Genomic DNA, 27,374 nt, shown 5'->3' on the forward strand with positions numbered 1-27,374 from the left:
TGCATTTTGATTAGAAGTTTAAAATAACTTAATGTAAAATCTCATAGTTGCATTTTATGCTTAAAAATCTAAAAAGTGCAATTGAGGTGTGGATGCCTTATACTACCATAGCTCATTAAAATTCTTTAAGGTAATAAAAACTGGGAACCGGGTATCCCTAAGGACGCTTGAATAAAACTGAGAATCCTCCTTTTGGCACTTATATGAAATTGGCTGACTAGAGATCCTAGAGAAGTTCACTCATATTGCTACTATTTCCAGGTTTTTTCCTGCTATTTAGCCAGGTTTAAATTCAGGGTGTTTTTAGACAAGCCATCTTCTTGCTCCATTACACTTAAAACAGAGTCCTTAACTTATGTAGATAAAGCTGGGTTTTGCCACTTTTACCTGAATTCAGATATTCATCCACAATATCAATCCCAGGAACAATTTTATAACTTAATAATCATCCATAAGCACAAATACTTATCTCCTGGACACAAAGAAATAAGATAGAAATCAAGAATTAAGTGAATTATCCTTACTCTGATTAAGATACGAAATTCAAGAGTGATTTGAATCAAAAAACCCCAAGCTGGACAGAATCACACTTGCTCATTGCTTTGTCTGAGTGAACTCCAAGGCAACCTTGAGCCCTGTAAAGGTCCTAGAAATAACACTTTTTTCACTTGAAGGGCTCTAGTTCTTATATAAGAATTAGCATTTTTTTTGTCAAACTAATCACAAATTAAGTTCCTTAGCTATGGAATTTTGTTTTGTAAATAATATTTTACAGAATACTTGGTTCTTTAGAAAGTATGTCTCAGCATGGAAAGGGAGACAGGATAGAGTGCGCTAAAATATAAGCAGAAAGACTGATAGGGCTTTGAACACAAGTAGTAATGTAGTAACCTGTAATAATTTTCCAACACCAAGCCCTGAAAATTGAAGATATGATTAAAAAGTCAAATATCAGACATAATTTAAGATGACCCTGCCTCCCTAAATACACAATGTGCATATTCAAATGTTCAACTGAAATGCACAAGAATGGGAGTACTAGATTGGATCAAACGGATCCAATCAAGGAATATTTTTCAAGAATATTCCTTCAAGCCCTCAAATAGGACAGATTATGCAAATATTTGTTTGTCTAAGCTTCTTTTTTGTTTTAAAAGACAAATCAAAGCAAGGATTATTTATTAAAAAACCTAAATGCTGCATTTTTGGACTAATTTATAGAAGTTTTCCCAGACCGATATTTAGCACTTACTGTATGTAGCAGAAAGAAAAGTAGTTCCACATATATTACAAATCACTTGCTTCTCAAGAGTGGCCATATCTCCCACTTCGTAGCCTTATACTAAGATGCGAGATTACAGAAATATTCATACAAACATACATAAGGGAAGTAATTATGTGAGATTTAGGGCACTTCATGTCCAGAAGGGTACAATATTTGTGCACAAAAAAACAGTGTCCGATGAGAACCAGTTAGAGCATAAATTACATATGCCCTAATCAGGTAAAATATTTTAGTTACAGATATAGAGCTGAAATTGCCTAATCATTCCATTTTCTAACCCTGAAAAAAAACCACTAAGTATCTTCAATGGAAGTTAATTACATCTCACAAAATTAGAAGTGTTAAAACAAGAAATCTTATTAATTTGAGGTACAGCTACTTTTTTTTTTTTAAATTAGCTCTGGATGCCTGTATATGCTACACTGCATTTTTGTGCAATCAAATACCATAACCCATTATGTTTGTATAGGTTTTTGTTCTGATGTGTGAACACAGAAATCACGAACTCCATCAATAAAACAAAATCTCAAGTAGCATCATCCCCAATTAACCATCAATTATAATTATTATGGTGTTAGTTTAATATAGATTTCTTTAAATAATGATCAGATTACTGGAAATAAAATGTAAATCAGATCTCACATGCATGCAATTGAATTCAAGCTACAGGGTGACAAAAGTACCAAAGATCTGGAAAACACTGTTAAAAGAGATACATGTATAATTCCAAACAAACCGCCAGCTGTGTTTTAGTAGGAGATAATAGTTTAATAATAGAGCCTGTATAACGCCTGCTTTTAATTTAATTCGCCATTTAAATAGCATCTGGGTAAGTTAGCATTAGGGACGGAAGCAGCTTTCATCCAATTAATCCCTACTTTCCCAATAAAACAGGGAGCTGACAGGAAGCATAGTGCCTAAACAGACTGCTGTAATGCTAGTTAGCATTACAGCTCTGTATTACAGGAACAACAACAAAAAAACAAACTAAAACAAACAAACAAAAATCAAAGTATTTTTTAATCAGAATGTGCTATGAACTTTGTTGCACCCTTTAAAAAGTACATGGAAATGAAGAATGTCCCTAAATCTTTAGCTGGCAGCATGTTAGAGCAATAAGCTATTGTTCCTATACCTTGTTTCTGTTTCAGAAACAGACATCAGCTTAATAATCTTGCAAGATCTTGTGCGTGGCCAATAAACTGAAATACTAAATGAGAAGGAAGCTTTTGCTTATAGTAGCTCCAGGAATCAGGACTGAATATGACTATAAAAATGTGGACTTTGTCAAAACCTCTTTTACTGCCTTTGTTGCCTAATTTCATAGAATCTCTTATTACTTATCACTGCTTTAAACAAAATTAAGACTGAACTTCAGAACCATGCTCCAATTCACCTACTTCGATAAGGACCTCACTACTTCCCGCATTTATTTCTAGAAAATGTAAAGCAGCTAACACAGTTCTGCTTCATTAGATTAGACACTTAGCTGCACTGTCACATTTACTTGCTTTTAGTTGTAAGTTCCTGTTATTATTATTAAATATATAAATATAGAGATATGTTATATGATAGATACATATGTAATAAGTACAAATGGTAAACATAATATTAATATGAGTTTTTATCTTTTATTCATAATACAGTGATGGTAGCACAGCTAAGGAGACAAAAATGAAGCCTGTTATATTCCTATGCAATCAGCAAAACGAATCACTGATTCAGAGTCATTTTCAATATTAACAAATCCCAGGTATGGAAGCAGGGGAAGGTGGGATAGGACTGCCCAACTAGGCACTCTGCACTAGAGCACCCAATCAGCGAGAAAAGGACTACCTAGCTGCACTGAGCAATGAATACTGGAATAGAAACATGCAATCCCAAAACACAACAACAAGAAAACCAGCACACCACTACAAAAGGGCAGAACGGCCCTTTTAGTTTCAGAATCAATCTAGACACTACGGATCACACATCTCTGAGGACTCTGGGTTTTGAGGGCAAGGCTAACACTGGCAAAGCATTTGTCTCGTCCAGCACACAATCCACTTGCACATTGTCCAGCTCTCCAAAGGAAACAGGGAGGGAGCCAAAGAAAGGGCAAACAAGAGTGGCCTGCGACAGGCTGAACGAAGGCGACACGGACTCGTTAGGTGCAGGTAATGAAGGGCAGAGACAGCCATGCACAACACAGGCTCCGAGTACTTACCAAGGGGTGGAAAAGAGCGGACAGGGCTCGTGTCCCTGCTGCTTTCACGGCTGGCCTCCCGACTGCAGCCCTGACTCACACTAGGCCGAGGAATGCGGCTGCCTCGCGCTAGTATGATTCAGGGTGCAGGCAAACAGCAGCACAGAAGGGAGAAGACACAAGAAAAGTTGCAGTTTTAATGTAATCCTGGTTTTCAGCAATATCAAAGATGTTCGTCTAAGACACTGACTCGATTACATTGCATTCTAACTAGCAACTGTTTTCAGGCACTCGGTTGATTGTGCTGTACGTGACGCTAACTGTGGCCTGTTCAGTGAAATCACTTCTTTGTACAGATAAAAAAGTGAAATCACCAACTCTTTTCAGAAAAATTGAAAAGCAATTGAAAAAGATGGAGTGGAAACCAACAATGAAAAATACAGACAGAGTAAGTAATTGAGAAATTGTGCTCAAGTTCTAATTAACTGAAACAATAGTAATGCAAACAAAAAGCTTTCGAAAAAAGGGAAAATATACAGTTAACAGAGCTAAGGCAAAATCAAAAAACAGAAAACCACCACACCACTGAAATGAACCGGTATTTTTCAATAAAGGGTAATCAGGCTATACCACAGGATTTAGGAAGCATGACACTCATCTTTGTATAATGAAAGTACACATACATGCACGCACAGATGTAGAAGACACATGAAAGTAATTATTAAAGAAAATTATCTTTTCAAAATACTATCACACTCATTTAATCAATGTGGATCATTTGGAGGTGGGGTAAGAACAGAAAGAAAGGAGAGAAGAAAGAAGAGGAAGAAAGGTAAAAACTGCCACATTTTGACAGGAAAAACAAAACAAAAAACAAAGTTTCAGCTTAAGTTTAAAGCCGTCTCCCATATCAAAGGCTAGTCTCAGACTTCAGGCAAATCTCACTTCTTTGCCTGGCAACGTTCTAACTTTACCACCCACCTGTAACTAATTGCGAGTTATAGGTGTCCAACACCAAAAGAATTCCTCTAGAGGAAGAGCTATTTTGCAGTTCTTACCTACTGACAGTCTAGAAGGACTAGCTTCCCTGCTGCATCCCTGACTTCGGGGGATTTTGCTTCGTTTTTGTGCAGCTGCAGGATTCACCAACACTCTCTGAACGCCTGTGTTCACAGTGGAAAGTGCAGTTGTTGTCAAAACTCTTCCAGGAGATCCCGATCTGCTGCCAGCTGAAGGCAAAACAAATAAATATCAGTATCAGCACAGAATATTAACAACCAAATTAAAAAAGAATGGTTAAAACAAGTAGAAAAGTGGTGGCAGATTGAAATGGTCTGAAGAACTCACAAGGTAAATATATGAAATAGAATAATCCCGTACAAGTTTGTAAAGCATTACACACAAGGAAGGTAGAATTATCAAGTCCAGAAGCACCTGGTCTGACATTTCATAACACATATGCTCAAAAAATATAGGAGTAATATTCCTATTATTCATGAACGAGTCTAATATCCCTATTAGAAAAAGAACATATCAACCTTTCTAAGCTGCATGTTCTCCCTAGATTCATTAAAACACAACAAAAACACCCACACTGCTAAGATGCAACTATCCCTCTTTCAAAGTGATTTCAATCATCCAAGTTCTTTAAGAACAATAAATATAATAAAAAATCATTTTTCCTAGTTTTTAAATTCTTATGTGCTTTTTAAAGTTTACAGTGTTTGAGCACAGCCATCTGAAAAGCTAAACCTAAACATCTCTTAAGACAAGAGAAACATTCACATTCGCTTCTGTGGGAAGTTATTCCACAGATTCAAAGGAAGTTTCTTTTAATTAAACATGTATATATATTTTTAATCACTAAACATTATATTTAAGCATCTTACCTTCTTATTAAAGGTAATAATCAAAACTGTACATTTTAAAGTACAATAATTATATTATGCACAGTAAGTGCATTTCAGTACACGGTAGCTGCTACCAGGAACTGGTCATGGATCCCTAAATTATCTCCAGTCTGTGACATCCCAATTTCAGAGAAGTTAACTTCTAAGCCCTGATGAATAATCTGTTCTGCTCTGCTACCTCTTTGTATTTATACTACTAGTTAACATAACTGCAATCATTACTGTATCAAGCTACAGAATTTAAATGGAAGTCTGACCAATTAAAGAGCAAAACATTATTTTAACCAAAAGTTAACTACATGACAGCTATGAAACTTCTAATAATTCTTTAAACACAATCAGGTAACTGTACGACCACAGCTATCAGTTCTGTAAGCTTATCATGCAACATCTCAAGTGAGTTTCATGGAACACTTATGTAAGGACTATTAGTAGCAACCAGAAAAGCAAATATAGTACTAAGGAGAGAGAAAGGGAAAGAAAAAAAAAAAAAAAGCCACAGCTGGATAGCAGCTGATTAATGCTTGACAATATGGGAGAAAAAAAAAAAAAAAAGAAAATCAAATAAAACATGTGCTGGGTGGATAGGAAAAGACTAAAACCATGTATCATGCATATACTTTCAGATTCATTGTTTGAATTCAAACTTGAAGTGATTATTTAGTAAAATATTGTCTTCTAAACTATGGACCTTTTCAGCAGAAATGATACATGCAGTATTATATAGCCTGGAAACAGCAACTGAAAAAACTAGGGGGAAAATCAACAAAATTAGTGTGGAATGCTACAAAAAATTAAGGGCTTCGAAATTTCTTCCTATTACAGCTTTTCAACTTAGACCTGATGCTGCCATGCCTCTTTCTACTGTGTTCCCCCCGCCCTACTCCATGTTTTACATCCTTCTATAAAACATGGAAGTGTTGGAAAACTGTACATTGTACTTTTAGATTTTCCTAAATATCTCAAACCTGAAAAGGTACTCTTTTCAGAATAAACTGATAGAAAGCATCTTCTCATTCTACTGCTTTTTACCTTTCCATCTGGCTCACCCGCAGTGCGCCCCTATAGCCTAAACCCATCAAATCCAGCTTACCAGTCTGAAAATTTTGCCTTAAAAAAGACAGCACTTGCATATAGCTGTCAATACTACCAGCAGGAGCAGATCTAAAGAACTAAAGCTAATTTAATGATGAAAGAAGAGGAAGCTGCTAAAAAGCTATTCCAAACTGCAGAGCGCACCACATGGCTGCCTGCTAAATAATGAACATCTGAGATGAAGTAAGTGCAGCGAGTAGGAAAGTGCCCCAGAATTTCTGCTGAATAGGCTCCTTAAATGAGATATGTAAAGAGGTGATCAAACAATGATGTATACACAAATTCTGTAGACTCTTACCACCAATGGGGTTAGCAGACTGTGATCCTGAGCAAGTGTAAAGGCAGGATTAGGGTAGGGATTTATAATCCATGAAGAGGGAGGGAGCAGAGCAGATTAAAAATGGATGGCAAATGGAAATAAGAAAGCTTTAGTCATTTCACACAGGAAAAAAGCCAGGAGGGAGTTATGCTAAAGCAGTGCTTTAAAGTAGCTTCCATAGTTGAAGTACTAAGCTCAAGATGCTATGCACAAAGCAGACGAAGCAAAGCTGCACAAGCAAATCACAATTCTTCAGCCTTCTAATTAGCAACAGGGTAATACTGAAGAATTATATTTCAATTAAACATGGGAGGGTAGCCTTTAAAACCACTTAAAAAAATCAGCTTGCCAAAAAGAAAATTTAAAAGTTCAGCAGCTGAACAAAATTACACACAAGGCCAAAACATAATTTTTGTTTGAGACAGACAGTAAAAGAACTAAGCTGCAGGTGGGGTGAATGACAAAAAACCAAAAAGCTTTCACAATGGCACGTTTGAAAAGACTTGCACATATATATATATATGAAATATATATATATATATATATATATATTCTTTTTATACTATATCTGACATGTTAAAATAAGAATTTGTTTCCATTCATAAATTTTCTTCTTTTTCCTTGAACTAAGGCTATAACATAATAGTAGGCTGCCTTGTAGGCATACCTGACAACCAAACAGAATGGCAAAGGAAAAAAGAACATTTTTTCCATACATAAGAATAACGTAGATTGTAAACTGTATATGCATTTATTATGTGTTACAATTTAAATACAGGAGCAGGAAGGGGCATACGCATAAATACTTTTGTAAGAGTATTCAAATTTGCAAGTCTTTCATGTAACAATCTTTAAACAGAAGCATATTTTTAGCCCTAAATTTACAAAAGCAGTGGTTTTTAAAAAACACAAGCTTAAAACTAATAGAAAATCTGCTCTTAATGGGGCAATTAAGCAATCCCCTGTATGAAAAGATCGAGTATCTTACTCCCTACAATGCTGTGAAATTTTTCATCTACTTAAAAAAGCATCATCCATATGGCAGGCATATCATAGAATCATAGAATGCTTAAGGTTGGAAGGGACGTCTAGAGGTCATCCAGTCCAACCCCCCTGCACACGCAGGGTCACCTAGTACACAACAGTTCCCCTCCACCTGTTCATTTGTATTTATCCTATTTATCTTTCTTAAAACATCTCAAAATTCTTATTCTCCCCCACTGAAAGGTTAAAGAGTTATTTGGAGGCATCAGTTCTGAACAGAAGTGGCAGAAAGCTAAAAAGGTAATTTCATGTATTTAGTTTTCACAGATCACATGTGAAAGTATCTAGTTATTTCAAGAGCAGTTCATCTCTTTAGACATGAATACTATAAAGAAGTATTCTCCTAAAAATAAAAAGATGAAAACCCCACCGAAAGCTTCCATTTTTATTTCTATGAATATGCAGAGTCAGTTTTATTAATGACATATGCCAATACTTAGAAGTCACAGAAATCTTAGATTAACACCCCAGTTTATAAATTATCCTAACTTTTTAACATTTTCTTTCTTCAAGGTACTAAGTTATTTTCAAGAAGTTGTTCACTGGTGTTCCTAAATTGAAATAGTGATTTGATGAGACTTATTTTTTTCCACTCAAACTATTTAGCCAATTATTCTTTGCTTATGTCATATTAATAAGAAAACAATACAAAAATATTGCACCACCTCTTTTACAGGTGATAACTGACTTTATTTGCAATCTCTCATGTCATAAAGTGTGGGATTTCCCAGAATATCTTTACTTATTACGAGAATTTATTAGATTTTTAAGTATCTGTACCTTTTTGTTCAGATTTTTGCAAGTGTTCTTGAACAAAATCTGCAAATATTGAATCAAGTCTGATTCAACAGTATTTGATAGAAAATAAGATCCAACAGGAAGACAACAGCAAGTGCTCTTCCACAGAAAACATGAAGTAAATTATTTGCAGATTACTGACGTCAACTACCTCCAGTGCTTTTTCGACCTCTAAAATCATTCTAGTTATGATAAATGCAGTCACTGATAAGAAGATATAGGTTTCTGCCATTAAATACAGAATTACAGGGGTTCATTAAAAGAGGATAAGGCTTGGTATAGGGCAATAATGACACTGGAAAAATCAAAACCGTATTAACTTATTGACCTCGAAACACTACAGGTGCCAAACTACATGAGCAGTTAGTTTTTTCTTAATGGCATTGTTGATTTTTCCTTATTTAGTTAATCTCATTGTGTTTCATTTAATTCCACAAGGGAACTAGTTCTCTGTTACCAAAACAGAAGTGATGTCTCCTGGAGACCCCAGACACAGAAACAAATTGTCAGAGGTCAGCCAAGGCACCAGTAACACTACCACTTGCTCACAAGGATAAGGTAGTTGTCTTTTAAATTAATGACTGGGAACTAAGCCATTTTGCATTTGTTGTGCTTCAGAAAATACATATAAAAAATTACTGTGAAAATTAGCTTGTTTTAACCTTTTGACTTCAATGTAAAGGAAGAGATTATGAAGTCTGGGTTTTATATTTGCACTTACTACCTTAAGTAAAGGTAACAGCTACAACATAAAAAGGAGAAAATAGCCCCGAGTTAGAATACTGCTCAGCTTAAAATGAAAACAGGTACTTCTGATCCAAAAAAAGAGTACTTTCTGAAAAACGAAAAATTAGGTTTCATAGGTAAGCTTGAAGGCACGCACCATCCTTCCTACCCATATTTCCTTTTTACTTGGTCATGTATTAAATCTAACTGGTAGAGAAGTTTACTGGTGGTGTAGACTTCTTGGGGGAGTGGGGCAGTAAAAGTGAGGGTACTGATAAAAGGGGCAGAAATGGGGGGGAAAAAGAATGTTGAGAAGTTGTAACTGAACACAGAACAGATTTCATTTCCTATTAAGGAAAGGGGGACAGATTTCATTTCCTATTAAGCTGTCTAATTTATTTGGCAAACGAAGACTGAACCTAGCATTTGACCCAGAGGAAAACAACATAAATAAAAAAAAGCATGCAAATACCACTGACCCAAAACACTGAAAAAAAATACCTTCATTTTGGTCTGGCGATGATGAACCTAAGGCACAGAACAACAACTCAGTATGCAGCTTCTCTTTTTTTAAATTAACTTTGACTGTAGCCATTGGTCAATGAATATATGCTTAAACATTCGCCCTCTTTATCAGGTATAACTGACGAACAGAAAATACATACGCTGCGACTGAGACACCACTTTGGTTCTGCTGCGTCCTCTGGAATCTGTTTTAGAATTTCCAATACCAACAGATGGCGTCGAAAGCTTTGTTCGTACACGTCCTATAAAATAAAAGCGATTATCAAATCAGTTTTTCTATAGTAACACAGAAGACAAAACAATCGGAAGCATTTACTAGTATTTTATTAATCTTATGTAGATAAAAATCAGGTACCGTATAACTTAATCAGTAAAAGTTCACTTGGGATAATTAGTAGAAATTTGAAAACCTCACAGGACTTAACAGTTGAGAGATCAAAATATTTCTGATTCTATATGATTCAGTAACAAATTTGCACACTGCCATTTAAACATCCTGAACTAGCAAGTTTTCCTACATAAATAATTTGATTTTATTACAAAAGGGAACCTTATTATATAGATATAATAGGCAATGTGTACAACTAACAGGTTTCTCACAATTACTTGTGTTTATAATTCTGCTTCTGTTATCACAAGACAACAAAAGTTACCTTGGATAGCTTTTGAATAAGGGCCTAAAATTCTTCCTATCATCATTCCTTTTAGAAATCTAAATACCAACTTTCCCATTACTGACAGTTCTAATGTTTTCCTGGCTGTGGACCTGGTCATGTATAATTCTACAGGATTTTCCAAGGCATTTACAGCATTTTGCATTGATCACTCAGTAGAACTCGGTGTCTGCACGAAATAAAGAAACCCTCTTCTCCTCAACTGGGAGGACTGGTAAACAGAGAAGTGAGAGTATCTACAACAGTAAAATTCACTTCTTCAGGAAGCCAATCCACCTTGTATTTGGGCTAAAGCTTTGTGCACTACTGGCCATGCTCCTCAATGGTCAGAGAGGACAGTGAGATAACTACAGAAAGGAATACTCCAGCTGCATGAACAACAAGTAGCTGAAAGAGGATTCCTAAAAGCAAGCACGAAATTCCTGTACTACATTTCCTAAGGCTAACTTGGAGTCTCCTTCTCTGGAGATGTTCAAAACCCGCCCGGTCATGACCCTGTGCCACATGCTCTGGGAGACTCTGCGTGTGCAAGGTTGAACTAGATGATCTCTCATGGTCCCTTGCAACCTAAAGCATTCTGTGATTCTATATAACCTCTCAGCCAACAAAAAACAAACATTTGAAAAGTTGCAGTAACAAAAACCCCAAAGCTCACACAGCATGGACCTAGCTCAGCAAGTAATCCAATTTTTAAAACAGCAAGACTGGAATGTTTTCCAGATGTACAAAGTCATTATTTGACCCAGAAGAACTAGACATGCAGACTTTTATAATAGTTCTAGCCTCCTTAGGCTTTCCACAGAAGAATTTGGAGACCAATCAACTTAATATCATTCATCGAAGAAGAGGATAGCCATAGTAGAGAGTCTATTAAGAAGAGAGTCAGAATAAAGGAGGTTATTCACTAAATTAGTAGAAAACAACGTGCTGACAATACTGGCTTAAGGTAACTGGTCCAAACTCTACTAGTTATCCCCGTGCAATGGCAATGTGTTCCCACTGAGGACTACGAGTGTGCAAGGAATGCAACTGCGTTCAGAATCTGGGCCCCAAAATGTAAGAATACAGAGTGCCACTATTTGGATACAGTTTTAAATTATCACTTGAAACCTGGTTCAAATTGAATCAAAGTAACAAAAAAGTTTCTTTGTGAGGCAAAACAATTGTTAACTCACTTAAGAATCTCTACATTTATTCTCCAGATAACAAATTTAAATATATTAATAGCATTCTGAAAACAAATTCAAGTCTCAGAGACAATAGTAGCACCTGCTTCCCAGAGCATGAGCACATTTGATGAAATTTTCTGCAATGAGATTTGCTAACAAAAAGAAATTAAGCAAAACTATAAAGCTCCTGTATTTTTCACACTAAAAATGTTAAGCAATGACACTTCTACTGCAGATGAGAGCTTGAGAATTAAAAATAATAAAGCAAAAGAATTTTAAAAATGTTACATGATAACCAAGTATTAGATGCATAAGCCATATGAAGTTACGAACCTCTACATAGTACCAGAAGGAGCAAAATCTGCTTTAAAAACTTAGTATCAATGAAACATGAAGCTGAAAATATTAGCTATTCTAACAGAGTATTTTCTTACCATCTTCAGAAGCTGTTCCTAAACAGAAAAACAAAATAATAAAATACATGATATTCCAAACAATACTATTTCTCTTCAACTCCTTTTTTTTTTTTTTTTTTTGAGACTCGCAAGATGCTTAATCTTATCAGATTTATCAAGGTTAGAGGAGGTCTAAAACGCTTGTATTGCAACTCCATCTTTGAAGCGAAGTGGAATATCTAGAAATAGCAATACTACATTACAGACACAGGATGTAGCACTGCCTTCTAAACTTGTTATAAAATACTGAAAATCGATAGGGAAAACAACATAGGAGGTCAAGTAAACTAAATTACATGTCCAGATCAAACACAAGTATTTTAGTGTAAGCTCTTTTAAAAATATAAAACGTAACACTAAAAGTTCTCTCCAAGAAAAACAAAACAACAGCCAGTAATTTTGCAAACTGAACACACAAAAAAATCATAGAAATTGTGAGAATGGAGGAGTTATTTGAATCAGGTCCTTGATGATTCTGAAAAATCCACACATATAAGATGAAGTTTTGCTCAGAGAAGTGGAGCTTGCTGAAACCAGATCACACCTGAACAAGTATGCCAGCTTTATAAAGGCATGACGTATGATAAAAATGAGTCCAACCTGATTCAATTTGCTGACATTAATACATAAGAATTGATGTCAACACAGTACTCCTCTCCTGCAGTTCTTGAAACACAAATCTGATTATGAATAAATTATTTTCAGATTGTATTGTAAATTGCTAATGTCTCAAATCCAATGGTAATTCCATTTTTGTTATCAGTTTAATACTGTTCCTGTTTAGGGTATTCCACTAGCCTAAACCTAACCTTCTCAGCAAATTTGGCTACGACTATTTCCATACTGCTAAACCTTCCAGACACTACTGTTACTAGCGCCTTCTAAAACTTAACTCAGGTAAAAATACTTCCACACAGAAAGCACCTTCCAGACATAGGCCTGCAGAAATGCTTCAGCTTGCCTAATCAGAACTGCCAGGCTCCTCTCTGTCCCCAACCCTGCAACACCAAAACCCAGCACATTCTACCCGTGCAGATGCCGAGGGCAGCCAGCTCTACGCTACAGCTAAGCCACTCTACCAGGGAGCTGGTGCCCTTGGGGCCAGCATCTAAGCAGCTCACTGCTCGTCAGTGCAGCAAGCAAAGTAACAGGACATCGTTAATTCGTGTTTCACCACAGCAGTGTACGCCATGTGGTTTTGCAAGGTTTGTTTCCCTGAAACGATTCACAAGGCGGTATTATAAAGCACTCATGGAAGAAGTGGTGAAAATACAAAGGCAAGATTGGTGAAAGGAGGAACACGCATTTCTTCTGGGTGAGGGTGCGATCAGCTCACTTGCATTATAAATCTATAACCTGGAAGCCAAAATGACTCTGTTCATCCCTACAGATGTAGAAGAAGATTCTTTTGGTCATTGGTGTACCTCTTCCTTTGCTATTTTCAGACAGATGTATAGGGCACCTCCACTAGTTTTAACTCCCAGACTGAACAAAAGGAGCAACCTACACATTTGGACTTAAGAATCTTTACTGCTTTGGATAAAAGCAAAAGCTCAGGATGTGTTCAGAACAGCTAGTTCGGAATCAATCCTACTATATGCAACATAAGGAAATTTGATATAGGGGTGAGAAAAACCTTCTAATACTGTTCAAAAAACTCATTCTGGGGAAGTAGGGTTACAATAGTTGCTCAATCTCGACTCAAATTCTTCCCAAGAACAGCTCAGGATTCAGAGTTTTAGGAGAACTTCCTTTCAATTGTTTCCACCTATTTGCAAATTTGGTATAATTATTTTCTTGGAGACAATAAACTATGAAAGGAAAAAACAACATTTGCTTTGTGTCCAGGAAACTATTTGTTCTTCTAAAAATGTTTGAAAGTTGTTAAAATTTATGTAGTAACAATTATTTAATAAGTTTATTTAAACAAAATTGTCTTTTAAATAATTTCCCAGCAATAATTAAGTTATAAAATAATAATTATAATTATTAGACACCAAGATGGAATTCAGCCAGTTTCTGGTATAGGAAGCATTACTTACACATACCTAAAACAGACTAGTAAGTGTCAAGAGGCTGATTTTCAACTCCTTGGCAATTACAGTGAAAACATATGCCTACTCCCTAAGGGTGTTCAATATAATGAGCAAAGGGGGAGAGAAAAAAAAAAAAAAAAAAAAAGCAAGAGAGAGAGAGAGAAAAGTGCTATTCCCCACCTGGAATTGGTGAGCTATCTGAAACAGGTAGATTTTCTTAGCATACTTTTCTTTAAACCATTAGATTACAGAACCTATAGGCACTTAAAATTAGGTAACTAGACTTTAGATTTTGGTAAAAGCAGTTTTTAAAGAGATAACTTTAGTTTTGTTTTAAAAATCCTAACACTTTGTCAAGAATCTTCTGCTCTCCTACGTCCATTGAGGAAAAAAAAAAAAAAAAAAAAAAAAAGACAGAACTACAACTAGTTATAAAAGGGTAGAATAACTCTGTAATTTTGTATATTTTTTTTAAATGGAAATAAAATTCAATTTCCAGACCAATCATCCCAAGAATACTAACAAACACTGCGACAGAACAACATACATTAAAGTATCAGGATTATACAGGGATTAATGTAAACAGTATAGAATTTGTTAATCAACAGACAAATGCATTAAACAGCAAGTATTTTACATATAAGAAGAATAATTATTAGGATTAGAGGGTAGACTAAACAATTTCTTACCATCCATCTTGTCAGAAGTATCCTCTTTGTTGAAAAAGCAGGCAAAGAAACATGGAAAACTTAGTGTGTTAGAATAAAGGTGTTCACAGCAGAGTCATAAAACATTAATTAAGGAAAATACATTAATATTAAATACTGCAGACATATGTCTATCTAATTCATGCATGTATAAACTAACTTAAATAAAGTTGGTTTTTCCTAGTCCAAGGAGTACAATTACAGAATGGAGTCACTGCATAGGGATGTAGCATTTCTTCATGTTATCCAAACACAAGAAATACATATTTATATCATTGCTTTGCCACATTTTTTTCTATTTCTCATTATATTTGGTACTCAGCATTAAGTATAACACGGACTAATGGACAAGAAGGGAAAAGACAGCACAATAAACACACAAAAAATGAGAAAGTTTGAAAAATTTAAAAACTCAAATTTCAGTTTGAAAATATTAAAAATTCAACAGTTCAGCTAGAAGACAGGGCATACATACTCTGATAATAACAAATCAGAAGTGAAACTGAGTACCACTGCAATATTTAATGCGAGATATACATAAGCACAGCTCATGCCTCCTCAGAAAGGACATTAATAATTAGAGATCTCTAAGTCAGTCAACATTCACATTAACTCAAGCACAAATGTCCTCCTGAGTCCAGAACAGTTTTAAAAACAAAAATACATACAGATACATAGAACTGCAGAGACAAGAGAGTTTGTCTATTAATAATTAAGAGGAAGGAGACAGGTGGGGGTAATTATAGTTTACAATTCTCAGGAATTTAGAGTCCTCTGAGATTGTAAATTTTGCAGCTGCTTAGGCTAAAGTTGAATGATTCCCTAAGGGAATGCGAAAATATATAAAAGCTCTAGAGAACACAACACAACTTAAATTGGCACTAACACCTGAAAATGTGGAAAGCATTGTGCAACAATAAACAATTATACTTTCCAGAACTTTCTAGTATGACAGCATTATTTCGACTGTTCTGTCATTTAAGCTGCCATATTTGAGTGAAGCATTAAATAAACAACAAACAAAAACCTTAGAACACAGAGAAGGAATGTTTTCGAATTAGTGTATTTGCTGAAATGTGGTCGTCTTCCCAAAACAAAGGGAAAACAATATTTCAAGGTGAATTCCAAGGTTAATCAATAGCCAAGGAACACACCACACTTGCTCTCTTTACATGTTTAAGAGGAGACAAACTTAATCACATTACCACTATGGGAAAACTGCTGGAAAACAAACATAGATCAAACAACCACTGTCCTCCTTGCTTTCTTTACTTCAAGTTATTCTGCTGTTTCAACGCAGCACTGTTCTCCAGAAGTACTGTGATTACAACTGCTAACAAAGCAAAAATTTCCAGATACACAAATCCTACAAAAGCCTAGACTTACCATATAAGCAACAGAAAAAGTTATTTCTTTACTTCTGTTATTTCCCTATAAAAAAGCACCACTACTTACTTTCTTGGAGACCTCTGTGCCCTTTCCCAACCTTACAAAATCAAGGGAAGAATGTTCTAAGGATGAACTAAGATGTTTCGCGAGCACACCAGCACTCCAGTCGCAAGTTAAATCTCTCCTAATCTTAATGAAAGACCGAAGTAGTCCTTCCATGTCATCCGCATGAAGATACACTACCAGAAAGAGAGACTGATCTCCCTCCTTCCCTCTCTCTCTCTCCATTTCTCTTTGACCTCTGACTTGTTACTTCTACTAAGTCACTTTTCCATGGCTTCCCACATGAACCGAATCCCTGCCTTGACCAAGATTCAAGACACATGCTGTTGCACATGAGCACAGACTAGGCAACACCATGATCTTGGAGAATGACGCCTACATCTAATCTAGGTACTCTGGCATTCCCCCGTAGCCACAGGCTCATGCCCTCCACCAGGCTTTGGTGCCAACCTCCGATTCACCCCGTGGGCACGAGAGGGCGCCCGCAACCCTAAGCTACAGGCCGAGGTTGAGACCACGTGTCAACATTGCCAGTGCTTATAAATTCAATCCTAAAATAAGCAGCGATTGAAACATCTCAAGGCACTAATTACACAAGAGCATCAACTCATTTCAAATATTTTAACTCCGAAGTTTGAACTAAAACTCAAAAACCTCAAAAAACGCAGGTTAAATGTATCCTAACATCTCCCCAGCCTCAAGGTAAACCCAAAGGCCTATACGCACTCCTCTGTCCTGCCTGTGGCTGTGTTTGCAACACTGACATTAGGACTGCTCTCCTCAGCCATCCGGAGTCACTGCTCTCTGCACGCACAGGGACCGCCTGAGAAGACCAGAGACATATCTCACACCCTCCTCCTCCTCCTCACATGTTGGTTCATCTTAGCTCGAGTGCAAGCTCTAGCATTTAATGCTGCCATTAGCAGAAATACATTCAATGCCAAAGCATGGAATAAAATGGGTAATGGAGGTCTAATACTGACATCCTTACTGCAGACACGGTCACCACCCTTTGTGTTAGGTGAAGGAATCAATCCTTCATATCCTTAAAATATTGCCAGATTAATACATTTAAAGAGCATAGTAAGGATGCCTTCGTTACATTGGCATTCTTCTAAAAGAAGGAAAAATAAATCATCTAGCAAAGTTCCTAATTTGCTTTAGAACACTTGGTCTTTTGCAGTACCCCAAGAATACTAAAAATGATAATCAAAGTTTTTCAAAAGTGGAAGTACTTTGTCATAAATTCCTTTAAAACCAACCGAACACAGCAAGAACCACAGCACTGTAGGAACACCGCTCACCGAGTGAGGCATAGGATCCTGGGGGCAAACCAGCTGCGGACAGGCGGCCGGCGCCGGCGCCCTGCCCGGCGGCATGGCGGGCCTTGGCGCCCGCGGCAGCGTTCACATCGATGTCACTGCGAGACCTCTGCAGAGTCCCCGTGCTTGCAGCACTCTTGCTGCTGCTTCCTGAAACTAAAATTAAATGCAACCATGGTAATTCTTGGGAAAATAAATTGACAGAGTTGTATTTACAAAGTTAACTTTTTCAATTGCTGCAGCATGCTTGCAAAAAATGGAAAAACCAAAGTTATACATTTAAATCACATTGCTAATAAACAGAGTATTATTAAAAGGTTAAAAGCATACATGCACAGCCAAGAGGTACTGAAATGCCACACTGTGTTGCCTTGAAATTCAGGTGAAGGATTAAGTTCTTTATTTGCCCAGCTAGCCTAATACTTGAATTCATTAGTCATTCAGCTTTTTTCTCCAGTCTTAGTAGTACTCAATGCAGAATCAACTCAGTATTTTATAGTATTCTCATTTTCAATCAACATGAAATTTTACCATTACTCTATAAAAGCTGCTTGCTCCCACCATAATATAAATGACAGAAATTGGGAACATCTGTGTCGTTTGTTCATTACATTACTGAATGCTACACAAATTCTCAGCAATTCAGTGACCTCTGTGATACCGAACCAGATATTTTTTGCACACATCAGGCAAGAAACTGACACCAGAGGCAGCAATTGGACAGTTAAATGCCTACCTTGAATTACATGATGGCCTAATCTTCAGTAAAATATGTTTATATTCATCTCTAGTTATTAGCTGCATATTAACTATTTGGCTCAGCCATTGGTGCATATGTTTAAAACTTGGCGCTCTCGTAATAATTTAGGTATTCAGGAAAACAAGTACTCAAAATAATTGGTCACTTACAAAAACGAGTCAATGATTTACTCACTAAGATTTGCAAAGACATGAGAAAGAATGGATCAATTCAATTCTGAAACACCAGACAAAATGAAACTGTTTGAATTACAAGTGTTTTTTCCCCCATAAGAAACATTTATGGCTGTGCTATAACAGATCAGTCCTTCATTTCCAACTAACATAAGCCTCAAGGTCATGAACAGATCACAGAACAATGCTGTGTTTTTTTTCAGAATGACTAGTCCATGAGAAAACTTCTAGAGACAGATCAATTAACAGGGACAATAAATAGCCTATAATGTCTCATATTTGGTAATAGATGGCAATTTTGCAACAACTAAAAGTATGTAAAAGCCAAGGCATATATCACTGAATAATTCAATTGCATAATAAGCTAGAGTGATAAAGATTGTAAGCTGTCTTTTTTTTTTAATCAAAATGGCATTAAGAACAATTGTGCACTACATAAGAATAAGCATACCTCTGCCTGCAAGACTTCCTGGGGTGGCTGCAGACCATTTAGAAGATAGAGGACGACTATTAAGGAAAAATAAATAAAAATTAACAAATCCAATAAGTAAAGGCTTTAATAAAATATCTCATGAATGTGATACAGAAAGCAACACTACACAATGGTCTGAAGAAATATTCTTTTTTAACCCCCTTGCCATCCCCTCCACCTACTTAACTGCACATTTCACATAAATACAGAATAATAAAGAAAACATCATTGTCTTATCAGATCGTCTTCTAAATTCCATGAAATTTTGTGTTCATTATAAGGCATTCAATCTCTTGCTAATTAATGGACATATTGTGCTAACACCAAGTTCGGGCATTCCATATTTGGCCATAGAAACATTTAAGCTGACCATTACAAGGTTTTAACTGCAGGGATGATCTTCTAAATCAGCTGTCAAACAAAAATAGCAGGAGCTAAACTAAAAGATCTTAATATACAATGAAAGGAATTATGTGAAGCAAGTTGCCTACAATAAAAAGGAAAGCATGCATATGGACTCATAAGCCTCCTCCAACTCCTATCTCCCCAAAGAATTCAATTAGAAATTAAGAAGAAATATGCTGGAACTTTGAAGTGGCTGGTTTGAGTTTCCCTTCTTTGACTGCTAGAGACTGTTAATAAGAGAAGGGAAAAAGTGTTTTTTTTTTTCCCCCCCTTTCCTTTCTCTCCATTTCCCTTTATTCTTACTGCCAAAGCGAGTAGCTGCTGCAGCAACATCTTTTGGTCTACTCAAGTTGAACTGTAAACCTTGCCTTCTACTTGATTCTAAAGACTAGCATGCCTCTTGAACAGGAGGGTGCAGAGGAAAGGCAAAATATACAAAAAAAAAAAAAGATAGAAAGCACTGAATGGCACAACACTTTATTCGTTGACATGTAGCCATCTAAATGTTTACATGACTGGGAAGGTTTGTAGTGATTTCAATGACACCCAAATTATAACCTTGCAGTCTAGAGTCTCAGCTTTAGTAAAAATACTCCCTAATTTTAATATCAAAAAGCAGAGAGAAGAGAGATACATAATACTGTGCATGCATCTGTGCTATTAGCTCAGTGATAATGTAGATGTCAGCATTGTTATCTAACTCCTCATAAAAAAAAAAAAAAAAAAAAAAAAAAAAGGAGTTTACTATGAAGGACCCTTGTTTTTCTGACGTAATAACCAGTGTTTTGGAGCTATTAGCACTTATATTGCTGCAAATGCAATGAGTTCACTTCTGTTTGCCCAGGCAGATCTCTTGGCCACATTCTGACCTTACAACAAGCACTGAATAGGAGGCTCGGAAAACACTATTAAAATTTCAGCACTTTGCACAATCTACTGAGAATAGCAATAAATTTAAGCAGCCTTGTACAGGTAGAGCTTGTTTGGAAGGCGCAAATCAAAACATTTCCCTCCTCCCATCCCCACTTAAAATACCAATGTTATCACATGGAAGTTGCCAACAGAAGTAAATCAGACAAGGGTGCTCTCTAAATAGCCCGGTAGGTACTTGGCCAGTCACAGATTCTGCAGGGTTCTTAAACTTTCTTTCTAAATTTAAGGGTCTCCTCACAGAGCTTCCGTAATAATATGAATAATGACCAGAAAGAAGTAAACTACAATAATTCCTTGGCTTTTTACTTAAAAGGTGAAAAAGATTTTTTAAACTCATGCAGGTCTTAATTACAGACCATGAAAGACAGATAGGGCTGAGATAGCAGCACTTAGAGGAGTCTGATGATGATCATCTTTCTCAGCCTTGTAATAAAAATCACAGTGCACTCAAACTATTTTGATCAATGGATCTCTAACCTTTGCAAGCTCAGTGAGTCAAAAAACATCAGATGCTAAAACAAAACAAAACAAAAAAAAAACAAGCACCCTTACTTCCTACCCTAATATATACAGGGAGAATTCAGCATCTACTGTAGAAGTCGGGGGGGGGGGGGGGGGGGGGGGGGAAGCCAACAACCACCAAACAAAAAACACCACACACACTGGTGGTAACACAGAAAACAAAAAGGGAACATATTTAAAAGCAAAAAAAAAAAAAAAAAAAAAAAAAAAAAAAAAAAAAAAAAACAGTTTAGTGAAAAACAGTTTAAAAATTACTTCAGATCAGTATCAGATTTCCTTTGCCTATCTCTTCTTTCCCCCCTCCCATTCTGTGCTGTTTTATCTTCCAACAATGGGTAAGTTACACATCTTGTAACACAGGAAGTAGTGCTTACCTAGGGTTTTAATACTGCAGGATTCTAATTTCTCTGTAATTTAGCTCAACATTTTGTTATTAGTAACTCATTAACAGCCTTTTGAATTCCAGGCAGGAAATACAGATTTAATTAATTTAAGCAAGAGTAATTCATCACTGAATAAATATTTATTTTGATGAAAATCAATCGCTAGCAATAACCTACCTTGAAATAACTATTTAAAAATGCCTTTATAATTACAAAATCATACAAATCATACTGTAGATAAGATTTGCAAAAGAAAGAGGCACTGGTATTTAAGGTGACAGACAAAAAAAAATAGCTTTGCACATGCTGGAAGCAGTCTTAGCTTTCCAGCCAAGTGAGCAAACATGAAGTTCTTTTGCTTTGGAAATGAAGCAACTGAACTGAAATCAGAATTTTAAATACTCTGAAGACCCTTTCTATAATTTAGAGGATTAAAAATTGTCCTGTACCTTTGTTCCCGGCTGTACATTTCTAGTAACATGCAAACAAGTTCTTTTGCTACCAGTACCCAAAGCAAATTTTAATCTAACAAGCTCATGATTGTTAATACATCATAATAGACCACTGCCTACAGAACAGACCTGCTGCCTCGTAACCAGCAGGCATGAAATAATCAATATTACAAGGACAGAATAAAAAAATAATAATAAAAGAGCTCTGAACTGAATGAATGTCATTGTCAGTGTCTCTTCTGCCTACTTCCAGAGGAAAGCAATGTAAAGAAGCAAAGAAACACTACCATATTTTTTTTTCCTACGCTTGCTTCTTTTATCATGCTGTTGGACAAGTGACACCACTTAACCAGACAAACCTTAGAGATCTTCTGGTGCAACAGAGGCAAGTAAGGAACAATAGATGAGTCTGCTAAATTCAAGGTTATGCATGCTATTATTTTCCACCTTGCTGGATTAGCACCATCATGCAGCAGAGCACAAGAAGAATTTTAAGAATGTGAATATTAAATGTGACAGCAGTATCAGTGCAGCTTTTCTCCCCATGACAGGAACCTCACACATGTGTCTGCAAAACATTTGCTACTGTCAAACCAAACAGGTAAGGGACTCTTACTTGAGGCTCTCCTGTGAGCTGGAGGAGGACCTGTCTGACTGAGGGAGAGATGCTATACTGCCAGAATTCTTTAGGTAAGTCTGGAGGCTTCTTTGATAGGGCGGCTCAAGGGAGTTGTAGAGAGTCTCTGCTTCACTAGGAAAGTGATTTCTAAGACCCAAATAAGCCCTGCAAAATAAAACAACAACCAAGTGCAATTGTTTTAGATTTTTCTTTAAAATACACAGTCAAAAGGTGAAAGACTAGAATAAGCCAGGGATGGTAGAGAAAGGAAGCCAGAACAGAAATATTTATACCACATAATACATTCATCAGGTGCTAAATGATACTAGCTTCATTGACAGTACTGACTTTTTTGAAATGAAAAGTATTTCTGCCCTCCAAAATTCTCAAGTTTACTTACTAAGTCTTAGTACTTCTTACTGAATGGAAAAAGAGATTTTTTTTTCCTTCTCTATTGAAAGTACTGTAGTTGTTCAATGACTCAATTCCTAGAAAGAGCGAATGATTATGTAACAATATCAGTCCTCATCTCTCCTCTTTCCTGAGAATCCTCAGACTCACTGAAACATGAATAATTGCCCCAACCTTTAAAACTGTTTTCTTTTTTTGGGTACAAAGCAGATATTAATTCAAAACTCCTTCACTTGATTTGCCTCCTCTTCTTCATAGACGAGCAGCTATCTGATACATACACACTACTCAAACCCTTTTATCCCTCACAGAATGTCTGCCATTTTTCAGAGCAATAAATACAGCCAAAACTTACTTTCTTGCCTCCACTCTTGCCTCTGCATCAGCATCATGAATACCCTTCTTGATGGTTTCAACCAAGACAGCTGCATGCCTAGAAGACAGACATTCTTCAAGCTATCTTTTACTATTTGAAATTCAAATTTGAAATTCAATCCTAAAAGACGTTTTACTTATTAATATTTCTCTAAGCAAACAACGGTCCACATAGCGATATGAAGTAAATGTTTAACTACACTGATGATATAACTGCGCCTTCTGCAGAGGCTTAGAAAGCTCCCAGCTATGAAGGGGGGAATTTTTCTTTTCAGGGAAAGTCTGCCACGAAGTCAGGTAGAGTTTGTAAGAAATAATTTTAAAGCAAATCATGAGCAAGAGGTGCTAAAAAACAAGATACACACATTTTTTTTCTATCTTCAGCAAGTATCAAGTTAAAATGACTCTTAAATGTGTTCTTTTTAAACAGACACATATTTTAATATTCATTTGCACTGACTAGCCATTTAAGAAAACAATAAAACAATTTACAGTATATCTATGTATCCAGAATGAGTTTTTACACAAAACAGTCTGAGTAGCCAAAAATAAAGTGCTGCTCCCCACAACATATCATTACAATGTTAGGTAAAAATGTTTTAGGATTTTCAGTACCAGCCTTGTGTGATAGCGGCTGAGTTCGGTTCCATGTCTGCTACAGATTAGGCAGTTACAGGCTGCGACTGCATGGAAAAAAGTTTTCTTCATGACAAGTGTCTCATACATGAAACACTCTCTCGCAATTTGAGAAGTAGTGTTATTAAAGGGATTATGACTACTTGGTATCCAGTTAAGTGGGTTTTATTTACATCCTTAAAAAATATATCTTCCAATCATTTTGAGATATTCTATTTCTTAGAGTTTTTATGAAAATAGAGAACTGGGTAGAAAAAGAAATCTGCAGTACTAAAATCTCTGCTAAAAGCCCCAGCAGGAAAAACCCTGCTAAGTAAATGCAACTCTGACTGAACCTAAAAAGGAAAAAAAAAATCCACATGAGGCATTACAAATGGAAAAAAAAATCTCAAACTTTTGTAAGCTTCCCTAGTGAGACCCCAGAGAGTTTACTGCAAATCATGCATCATAATGAAACATTTTTTTTTTAAACTCAACTTTGTGGCAAACTGATTCAGACCACCTGATGTGTTACATGTGTGTTCAAGGAAAGTAATATACTATTGCATATTTTTGTACCAAAGGCTCCAAAGTAGTTAACATTTTTACTCACTTAGACAGAATGTTCTATTTTTCATAACAATTTCCCTACTGAATTATTTTAGGCCATAACAAAATCACTCTGTTGATTAACAATTAATAAAAATATTAGCAGTTTACAGTTGGAAAGAAAGTGTATTTACCCATACCTTTCCAGTGAATGCGTTTGCCACTCTTGTAACAACAGGTCTAAAAATTCAAAAGAGCGCCTAAAAAGACAGGATAAAAAGTTACCAAGGTACTCAAGCTGTCTCTTACACATACACAGCTCTACAACTTCTGGGGCAAACTCGGGTCCAGAAACAGCACAACTGCTCTTGGGAGACTCTGCGCAGAGCGGAGCACTCTCAGTCCCCAAAGGGCTTCAAGGGCCAACTGAGGCACTCAAGGACCTGTTCCTGGAAGCTCAGCGTGCTCAAGATGCACCTTAGTTGTCCAGCACAGCAACAGCCTGACCAATCGTGTCCTGTGCAAGGTAACAGTCACCCCCTCAGTGCCACAGTTCCCTGCATTAGTGTTTTGGGCACTACATCAGATATAGCCCCGCTTCTTACATTCAGATTGCATTGTACAAGATTTGGACCTGGACCGAAGAGAGCCACAAGCTGCCAAGTACTCCCAGCACTTGCAGAGGAACTGCAGTGCTTTCATAGGAGCTACCCTCTCTAGGCCTGCCAGGGCTGGCACTGTTACCTGCAGCTAACAGGCTCCGGCAGCAACTTGGAAAGTCAGGCACATGGGTGTCCCATCATGCACACAAATGCCTCTCAGTAACCTTGCTTCTCAGTAACCACACTTATTTAATCACTTGTATTATAATATACAGAAGGTACTCCTTCAGGAAGTGTTACAAACACTTTAAACATTAGAATAAATTCTTCAGAAGGATACAGTTTGTGTCCTCTATGTCAGAAAAAAACATTGTTCTTTAACAGCATCCAGGTGATTAACACTGTTAAAACTCATTTTTTAGTTTACTACATAAGTTTCATGTGTTCATACAATCAGCGTATTTAAAAAGCAACAATTGAAAAGAAAAAAAAAGGTATTTATAATATGCTTACCTTCTAACTGCAACTGATTTTGAGGTACAGTTGCTTGTTATTAAAGGTATAAGTCTGGGCACATGGGTATGCTGAAAAAAATAGGACAAGGCAGTTAATTACAAAAGCATTACTTTTTTTAATGTATTATTAACTCAGAGTTCTGAACATCATAAAAATGACCATCACATCATATTTGATGGATCAAATGGAAACTGCTGTTATAACATATGAATCATACATTTTAAAGAAAACAAAGCAAGAACAATTTCCAATACTTGTGATACATATTACTTAGTTATTAGAAGCTACAAATAAAAGATCAACAAAAAGTGGAAAATGGGACAACATAGAAAAAAACAAATTATTAATTTAAAACTGATTTAAAACTGTGAACATTCTTTTAGGGATCAAACTTTAGAGGTAACTGGAAATACCAAATTGCTTTTAATGCAAAAAATGTCAATAAAATAAACACATGATATACAATCCATTTAAAAGCAAACTTATTTATAGAAGCTATATAGAAACACCTACTATATCCTCATGGGAAGACTCAAAAAAATTCTCCGGAATTACTATTTAAGATGGCCAAGACAAACTGCATTAAATCCCTACACAATACTTTTATTAGGAATTAAAGCAGCCGTACTTTACTTAACTTGGACACAAAGTAATACCATTTTAATTCCCACTAATAGTAGTATGGTTTAAACACACTGAATAAACTTTAAAACAGTCCTCATTACTGTATAAAATAGTAGAGCTTTAACAAAATGCTTAGTATATATATAAAAGGGGGGAGGCGCTAAGGATTACCACACTAAACAACTTTTAATACTTCTTGTATCGTATTTTTTTTTCCTTAGAGGAAAAAATTGTTCCAGGATATAAACACCCAAATCACCCAAAACAGAAGAAAATCTACCAGCTTTCAAAGTACTGCCAACTTCAGCATTACCAGGGAATGAATCCAAAAATCCAGAAGAGCCTAATGGTTATACTTTCTCCTTCTGACAGTTTTTTTTTTTTTTTTTTAACCACTCTTTTCAAATTTAAGAGGGACACACGACTGCCAGAAAGTGCACAATACACAAATACGGAGAAAAAGAAACACAATATTTTTACAGATAGAGAAATCTGTATGTTCCAAATCTTTGGAGCCAGTTATATCTCACTTTCAAAAAGGAAAGGAGATGTGAAATCCAATAATGGGGCAAAGATGAGCTGGAGCTCTTCAAGGTCACTGAAAAATAGACTGATCAACACCCCCTCCTCTTTTTCAGTGATCTCTCTCTCTCCCACAGTCATAAGACACTAAAGCATCAGGATCTGAAATGGCTGGTGGTTCTGGTGAACTGGTCAATGGTTTTTGGTAGTATTTTATAAGCAAAACTCGGACTCCAAAAGCCTTAACAACCAGGACTCTGAGTACCTCACAGATCACACAATTTCCTCGACAAACTCCAGTTTAAACCAAAGGACAGAAATTAATGGAAAGTGGGAATGCATTGCTCTTGACTCTGGAAGTCTTTTTTTTCCATTAAACTTGGAATCTTCCCACTGTCAAAACACCTTGCACAACCCATTTATTTGTTTGGTATTTGAATATAATGCATTGGAAGCATGGAAGCAAGAAAACCCTATTACATTATTAGAGCTAGTAACAACAGAAATTTAAACAAAACCAAGACAGCTAGGGCTGCCATGTAGGCTCTTCCTCAATTAAACTGAGCCAATAAAATAATCAGTGAATTTTCCTTCATGCTGCTTCCTTCTGTTCTGCTGCTTGATCTGGCTCCTGTAAGCAATGAGGAGGGTCGGTATTTTTCTTAGGTACTCGAGCTTTTATAACACTATGACAAACTACAAAGTCTTCTCTTACAACTTTTATCATACCGTGTAA

The 27,374-nt window shown here is 36.2% G+C and overlaps 1 protein-coding gene across 36 annotated transcripts in view; it reads right to left on the bottom strand.

Moving 5' to 3' along the window:
* The window catches only part of CLASP2 (cytoplasmic linker associated protein 2), a 132,009-nt gene that overhangs the window by 33,731 nt on the left and 70,904 nt on the right, over positions 1-27,374 (bottom strand). For 15 of the 36 annotated variants that reach the window (XM_088520898.1, XM_088520893.1, XM_088520896.1 and 12 more), the window contains 11 exons: positions 25,490-25,560; positions 24,575-24,634; positions 23,191-23,268; positions 22,422-22,589; positions 19,090-19,145; positions 17,688-17,861; positions 14,914-14,937; positions 12,168-12,185; positions 10,031-10,132; positions 4,532-4,702; positions 3,495-3,602 (listed from right to left, as the gene is read on the bottom strand). In XM_088520898.1, the coding sequence (XP_088377024.1) occupies positions 3,495-3,602; positions 4,532-4,702; positions 10,031-10,132; positions 12,168-12,185; positions 14,914-14,937; positions 17,688-17,861; positions 19,090-19,145; positions 22,422-22,589; positions 23,191-23,268; positions 24,575-24,634; positions 25,490-25,560 (1,030 nt within the window). Of the gene's footprint in view, positions 1-3,494; positions 3,603-4,531; positions 4,703-6,776; positions 6,804-9,866; positions 9,894-10,030; positions 10,133-12,167; positions 12,186-14,913; positions 14,938-17,687; positions 17,862-19,089; positions 19,146-22,421; positions 22,590-23,190; positions 23,269-24,574; positions 24,635-25,489; positions 25,561-27,374 lie in introns of all 36 variants that reach the window. The other 21 variants (XM_088520882.1, XM_088520877.1, XM_088520895.1 and 18 more) reach the window with 5 other exon arrangements.

Source organism: Tinamus guttatus, unplaced genomic scaffold (assembly GCF_059628265.1).
Source record: "Tinamus guttatus ecotype Peru unplaced genomic scaffold, ASM5962826v1 Tinamus_guttatus_pri_ptg000104l, whole genome shotgun sequence".
Lineage (NCBI taxonomy): Eukaryota > Metazoa > Chordata > Aves > Tinamiformes > Tinamidae > Tinamus > Tinamus guttatus.